Source organism: Lolium rigidum, chromosome 4 (genome assembly GCF_022539505.1).
Source record: "Lolium rigidum isolate FL_2022 chromosome 4, APGP_CSIRO_Lrig_0.1, whole genome shotgun sequence".
Classification (NCBI taxonomy): domain Eukaryota; kingdom Viridiplantae; phylum Streptophyta; class Magnoliopsida; order Poales; family Poaceae; genus Lolium; species Lolium rigidum.
Window position 1 is genome coordinate 23,045,163 of NC_061511.1, and position 7,724 is coordinate 23,052,886.

Genomic DNA, 7,724 nt, shown 5'->3' on the forward strand with positions numbered 1-7,724 from the left:
CAGAGTCTCAGTAGCAAGCGGGTCACCCAGCGGGACGGTGACCAGGGCCTTGATTTTGCTCGTTGGTAGGGTGAGTCCGCCCCCACGGATCGCAATACGGAGACTTTCTTTGGATGGGAAGACAACAGCGAAATCCGAGGCGGAGAGCTGCCGCACTTGCCAGTTCCAGTTTTCGTCAACCAGGTCCTTGAACTCTTCTTCCACTTCTTCTTCCGAGAGGCGCCCCCCAGCCAGGATGACGGTAGCCGAGTTGGAGGCCGGGCGTTGCAGCTCCTCGTCAGGGACATCAATGCAGAGGAACCCCTGGCGCCCTCCGCCGAAACCCGCCCAATAGGGAGCTAGAACCTTGGCGAGGGCGGCACACATGGCCGAGAGGTGGCCGACTTTCTTGCAGTTGACGCAGAACGGATCGTCGATGCAGTCAGCCTGGATATGTCCCTGTTTCCCACAGTTATAACAGGTAATGTGGGCTGCATCGGGGTTTGCTGCAGCGGCTTCCCCTGAGCCGGTGCCATCCCCAACAGGCGGAGCAGATGGAGGGCCTTGATGAGCACGGGGCTGGCGGAGGTTCCTCCGGCCCGCGTTCTTGCTAGAATCACGGCCGCATGGAGGAGGAGGAGGGGGTGGGGGGGCCCGGGTGTCCTGACGTGGTCCTTCCCCCTCGGAACGCCACGACGAGGAGCCCGCCCGGTCGAGGTCGCGGTCGCGCTGGCGCTGCTGGCGACGGTGCTCCTCCTGCTCGCGGTCCAGCTTCTGACGGAGATCGTGCTCGCGGTTGCGGGAGTAGCCGCCGTTGTAGTCGTCATACGGGCGCTTGCCGTAGGAGGAGCGGTCCCGATCCATGGCTTCAAGGATAGGAACAAGAGCGCCGGAGCAGGGGTCACGATGGGTGGAGAGGTGCTTGGCGGCGGAGCGGTTGCGTCGTACGTCGCGTGCGGTGGCGGGGAAGGCGAGAGTGAGATCTAGGGTTTGCGGTTATTGTCTCATTTAGTTATTTTATTTTGACTGATTTAATCATTTGCATCGTGTGGCCGGCCGTCGACCCGGAGGATGGGGAGGGATTTGATGCCGGGACGCTCAGCACACGCTCCAAACAAAAAAGGAAAACACTCGTTCGTCAACGGAAGAAACACTACTTCGTCACTCTGCCACCGCAAGACTGCGGCTACCCCACGCGACAGCGACCTAGAGCCCACCGCCCTTTCCATCTCTCTCCTTGTCACCTCCTCCTTCCTCCCGATCTCGGAACCGAAGCGGCAATCCTCCCAAACCACATCCAAGCTTCTTGACGTACGGCAAGTACGAGCAGCGCAGGTCTCTGTCCGGGTTGACACGACGTGCTATTTTCTTGGCACGCTACCGTTGTGGTCTAGTGCTGCTTCTCGACGGTTTCCTCTGCCGTGAATTGGTGGTCGGGTTAGGCCCAGATCTTGTAACGGTCTCGTGTCCGTGATGGGCGCCCGGTAGTTTGGCCGGAGAAGAGAGTGATACAGAGAGCAACGAGAAGCAGGAAGAGGCGAGAGGAGGGATGGGGAATTGTATGGACACGGCGGCGTTGGTGGATAAAAACACCGCATGTGAGTGCGCATCTACTCTTCTTTGTTAATCAGCAGCTGTTTAAGCTTGCTCTGTGCTCTTCTGCTTTGTAGTGGATATGGCCTATGGTTCTTGTTTGGTTCCTGAATGGATGCTTCTCTGTCTGTTTTTGTGATGCAAAATGTTTTGGATGTGCGAACATTTTCAGCATACTGGTGTTTGGGAGTTGGGAGTTAGTGCTACTTGTTGCTACTACTCTTGTGCTTCCTTCTTTGGGTGCCCTCACTTTGGTCTTTTCCCCATCCGGTTTACCTGCTAGTGGATAGGATAGACATTTGTTTCATAGAAGAAGAAACTTTTCCCCACATGATTTATTCAATTTTTTTTTCGTAGATATAGTACTCCCCCGTTTCAAGTACATTGCGTATTAGGTTCGGTAGGACAAGCTTCTGACCAATAATTGCACTGCCAGTATGTAACTTCTGTGATACGAAATCATAACCATAAACAAGCACAGAGTACTTTGGAATACCAATCTAATGACATAAATTTTATGTCACATAAAGTATATATACCAATACACTAATTGTTGGTCAAAGATTTGTCTTAAGGAAAACTAACAGTCTCCTAGGTCATTAGTGCCATGGTGACTACATATTTGGACTGTATTTGGCATGATGAATTTTGGGGGACCACATACATGGAGGCTTGGACTAGGTGGATTCATTACTAACTTGGCTAGCTTGCAAGAATCAGCATCAGAGTTCAAGCAAATAGCAATTAGTATATGACTATATGTATGTGTGCACTACTGGAATAGGATGTTGTTAGCAGAGGTTGTATATTTGCGAGATGGCAGAGTTTCAGATTAACAGTTAGAAGTTAGAACTACCATTGTATGTTAACATTGACGAAGCATTGGCATTTGCTAGAATTGCCGATAGATTATCTTTCCACTGAATTGATTTGAAATGTGCGCACTGTTCTTATGCATATTTCTATCTTGTTGAGACATCAGATCCTTCAAAAGGTGATAGCAAAACAGGTTTATCGTTGAATACTTCGACTAACAGAAGTGGTTCTACTCGGACAACTTTTACCCATTCCTATACAAATCAGAGTGAGCTTCCTACTCCTAGGACAGAAGGTGAAATTCTGTCATCGCCATATCTGAAGGCATTCTTGTTCGGTGATCTAAAGAATGCAACAAAGAACTTCCGGCCAGAGAGTCTTATTGGGGAAGGAGGATTTGGATGTGTCTATAAAGGCTGGATTGATGAACAAACTCTTGCTCCTTCAAAGCCAGGAACTGGCATGGTTGTGGCTGTCAAGAAGCTAAAACCAGAAGGATTTCAGGGTCACAAGGAATGGCTGGTAGGTTTTCTTGACCATTCAAGTTTCTGTATTCAGTTTTTTAAAATATGTATCATCACTGGCGGAGCTATGTGCAAGTCAGAGGGGGCCACCGCCCCCCCCCCCCCCCCCCAAACTTTGCATACAATCTGTTTTGCCCCCCCAAAATTCTGGGCTAGCTCCGCCACTAATCATGACGCTAATTTCATCCCTCTTACAGACTGAGGTTGATTATCTTGGCCAGCTTCATCACCAGAATCTCGTTAAGCTCATTGGCTATTGTTCTGATGGTGATAACCGACTTTTGGTGTATGAGTTAATGCCTAAAGGAAGTTTGGAGAATCATCTATTCAGACGTAAGTATTTGTTTCTACTGCAACTGTTTAAATCCATAAGTTAAATAGGAAAATGTCTGTACAATAAGAGGGCACATGCCCCTGATACTAAAACAGCACTTTGCACCATATGAGAAATCACCATATCATATGGATGTAATATATACCGTTCTACTGTACTTGCAGAAAATCAGATGCAAAGTTGTCTACAGGTATGAGAATAACTTTTTGACAACTAGCATATGGGACTAATGCATGCACTATCCACATATGCAACCTATCGTTTTTGTTTCCTTTATTGCAAATTAAATTATCGGTATGTCATCTATAATTATCTCTGTCGATTTCTGGAAGAGTGTCAGTGCTTTCTTGAGTACCTTGGTAAAGGCTGAACTTGATATAGATCCATTTGAGTTTAGTATCTGAATATCTATTCCAAGTTCAATGAAAGTATTATACTCTTGTAGGTGGTGCAGACCCTTTACCCTGGGGCATAAGACTCAAAGTTGCTATTGGGGCTGCCAGGGGTTTATCGTTTCTTCATGATGATGAAAATCAAGTTATATACCGTGATTTCAAGGCATCAAATATTCTCCTTGACTCGGTACGGCTGGAAATAGCTGCTCATTGCTCTTCTGAGCAAATATTGGCTTCTGATTTTTTTGATAAATATTTTGCTTTGTTTCACCAATTCAGGAGTTCAATGCAAAACTATCGGACTTTGGCTTGGCAAAAGCAGGTCCAACCGGGGATAGAACCCATGTTTCTACACAAGTCATGGGTACTAGAGGTTATGCAGCTCCAGAATATATTGCAACTGGTTAGAAAATACTCACTTTTGCTTTTCATAGTTCGTAACCATGAGTGTTTTTTTCCGAAAAGGGGATCCACCCCAGCCTCTGCATCGTGAGGATGCACACGGCCTTTATTAATAAGTTCGAAACAAAAAATAGTATGTGATACAAAGATTCACCGATCACACATGGTGGATACATAAATCAACCAGCGAAACATCATAAAACTGAAACTGAATCTGCAACTAGGCGAACTAAGCATCCTGTAGTCGACTAGTGTGACACCATCCAGCCTGGGACGAGATACCCTGAACGACCGTCTGGAGATGGTTGCATCCAGTATCCATAAATGCCCGCTGGTCCTGAGGGAGGAGTAACGCCCACTGTTGCACCCAGTGAACAACCATATGGATAACCTGCATAATATTAAAAGTAGTTGAATTGTTAAACACAATATTATTTCGACATCTCCATATTGACCAACACAAAGCAGACACACCAATGCGTATTCTATCTTTTGATATTTTGTCAACACCATTCAACCAATTACCAAACATATTAGTAATGTTAGTTGGTGGTGGGAGATTGAAAGCGAAAAATATCATGCGCCAAAGTAATTTTGAAAAAGGACAAGCTATAAAAAGATGTTCGATGGATTCTTGTGCACCACAGAAACAAGCTTTCGTACACCCTTTCCAATTCCTCTTTGCAAGATTATCTTTGGTTAACAAAACCTTATTATGAAGAAACCACATGAAAATTTTGATCTTCAACGGAATTTTAAGCTTCCATAAGTATTTGCGTAGAAAAGGCGTATGGTCATTCATCAAGTCTTCATACATAGATTTAACCGTAAACAAACCAGAGGTTGTAAGATTCGAAACAAAAGTGTCAGGTTCATTTAGAAGATTAACATTAATCAAACGAGTGTGTAGACATGTATGAATACTTTACAAAGTGTATCTTTGTTTCTATTCGAGGTAGCTTATTCGACATAATGTTTGCCATTCCGTTAAAATTATACATAGTCATCTATATCTAGAGGTTGTTTGTAGAGCCACAATGCTCAACATAGGATCTTGCTTATGTTAGGTGAAGTATACTGTAACATGAATTGACAAAATCATCCTTTTGTTTGTATGGTGCTTATTTGTTTCGTATTCATGGCCATGAATCATGGACTCCATTTCTTATACAGGGCGACCTTTAGGAATTTTTTGCACGAACTAATAAACTTGCTTTTAGGGAATTCAGCACTGACGTGGATTTTGATTTTAAAACACTCTTGCCCGGTTTGAGCACCAAGTTTTGGGTGGTCCTGTGTTCCGAATGACCATGATGTCAGATGAAATATCATTTGACCAAAAGTTTCACTCCACTTTAAACCAACCAGTGCCAGAGGTGCACATGTCCATTCTTTAATACGTATATAAAGAACAGTTCGGAGCACCCGCTGAATATTATTTTATATCAAGTAGGAAGTTCATATGTGCATGGTATAGGCCTATCAGAAGATAAATGATAAAGCTATAGGATTCTTCCATTAGTTCTCATATTCTGGAAACAACAAAACAGGTCGCCTCTCTGTGAAGGCGGACGTCTATAGCTTTGGTGTTGTGCTGCTCGAGCTGCTGACAGGAAGGCGAGCCTTGGACAAATCGAAACCAACAACGGAACAGCACCTAGTTGACTGGACAAAGCCCTACCTAGGCGACAAGCGCCGCCTGTACCGCATCATGGACATGAAGCTGGGTGGCCAGTACCCGAAGAAAGGCGCCCACGCAATCGCAGGCCTCGCCCAGCAGTGCATCTGCATAGAGGCCAAAATGCGGCCCCAGATGTCCGAGGTCCTAGAGAAGCTGGAGGAGCTACAGGACCCTAAGTACAGTGTGACTGCACCGCAGGTTGACACCCAGAGGACCTCATCGGGTGGTTCAGTCCAGAGGTCACCCAGGCCCATGAGGGCGCAGCCTTCACCGCGGCGCTCATCAGCCACAGCTTTCCCTTTTCCGGTGGCGGAGTCCCATCCTAGTACTGCGCAAGTGCACTAGATGCAGAAACTATGATTGGAGATTTGGAAGCTTTTTATTAAGGGATGTTGCTGTAGCAGTTGATATATTCTTTTGTGTATGCCTAATCTTTGTAACAGACCTAGGATGTATATATGCGGTTGTGTGACCAGCAGTTGTAGTTCCGTCCTCACGCCCGTGCATGTGTAACATGATGTGATTACCATTTTTGATGTTTCCTTGAAACAATGGATGTTGATTAGAGTTCCGAGTTTAGATGTGCTTGCTGTCATGTATAAAGTTTTCCCTCTTAATTAGTTTTTGCATTAGTGTCATCTGGAGCGTAACCTGCAGCCCCGTTGTGTGCTCGTAGTGGTCCTCAAGTGTTTTGCTCTCACTAGTAAGTGTGTAATTGTCTGTCTGCGACAAAATCATATCATGTCAAACATGCTACTAGTAAGTGAAACAATATCGCTGCCCAGATTCCTTCAGTCATTAGCGTTGTAAACTTGTAATCCGACGTGAACTTGTAATCGGTGAGAAAATGTTCATTAATGTTACTTGTCCACACTCTGTCAACTTTCTTCAAAATAAACTTCTACATTTTGTATCCATTTGTCCATGACAAAATGAGACGGTATTAAGATTCATTTCTTCAAAATAATGCTTTGTAGACTCCAGCCATTTTTATTTTGGCACTGGTGCTACTTTTCCAAATGAGAACCCATTGTTCAACCATCAATTATTGCTCAAACAATATGCTTGTTTTATATCCTCGATACAAAAAATATATATTGTGAAACAGTTGAACAATACTGTAACTGACAAGCATCAAAACACATCACCTGATTTTTAGAAATGGGAACATGTATATGGAGGAGGGCATCATGGCACTGTAATCACAGTATAAGTTAGCACACTTTTAAACATCAAGTAACCAACATAGTTTTAGAGTTGGTATCAACGTCTTAGCACCTGTTACTGTAGGTGCACAATCGATCTACCGAGAAACCAAGCAATTACAACACGGTGAAGACATCGAGATTTGTTAATGTAGTTCAGCAAACTTATCTACTATGCTAGGCATGACTACCGGGGCTCCTTCCTATTAATACCGCAGCACTTGGCCAGCTTGGGTACCAGCATAAGCCGTCGGCTCTCCTTGCGTTCCTGCTAGTATCAAATCGTCATGGGTTACAACATGTGATGTCCCCTTATCATATAGGAGGTCCTAGGATACAACGTGTTCGACTCCAAACACAGGTACCTATCCACACCTAATACAACTCCAAGTCCTAATGTAACCTCTTTGTACATAATATTCGACACAAACATAATAAACTCCACCTTGATGAATATTCTCCGCCACCTTGAGTTTGTGTAAGCGCCAAACTACCATATACACTTCGACTTGGTTGTCTTTCATGAGCTCTGCCGCTACTTCCTGACTCCATGTGACTCCACCTGCAACTGTAGTTTTTCCTTCCTATTCGACACCATCACACATCGACCAATAAATGAATTTCACAGTTGCCCTTTGTCACCTTGAATCAAATTCACAGTTGTCTCATCTTTTTGATAGTCTTCTACATGTCTTGCAGCTACAATAATCCGTCTCCTTCTGCATCCCGTCACCTGCACTTTTCCATGTGCACCGAACATCAGTATCCCGTCACCTGCACTTTGCCATGTGCACC

At 44.8% G+C, this 7,724-nt stretch overlaps 1 protein-coding gene across 2 annotated transcripts; it reads left to right on the forward strand.

Annotated features, from left to right (window-relative positions):
• The first annotated feature begins 1,101 nt into the window (after positions 1-1,101).
• On the forward strand, positions 1,102-6,362 carry LOC124707930 (probable serine/threonine-protein kinase PBL3). 2 transcript variants are annotated; one of them, XM_047239613.1, is made up of 6 exons: positions 1,102-1,577; positions 2,555-2,910; positions 3,110-3,245; positions 3,692-3,828; positions 3,921-4,044; positions 5,594-6,362. In XM_047239613.1, the coding sequence occupies exons 1-6, from the start codon at positions 1,529-1,531 to the stop codon at positions 6,067-6,069; spliced, it is 1,278 nt and encodes a 425-aa protein (XP_047095569.1). In that variant the 5' UTR covers positions 1,102-1,528; the 3' UTR covers positions 6,070-6,362. The 2 variants fall into 2 exon arrangements, with proteins under 2 accessions (XP_047095569.1, XP_047095570.1); XM_047239614.1 differs by having other exon boundaries at positions 3,701-3,828.
• Positions 6,363-7,724: the final 1,362 nt, after the last annotated feature.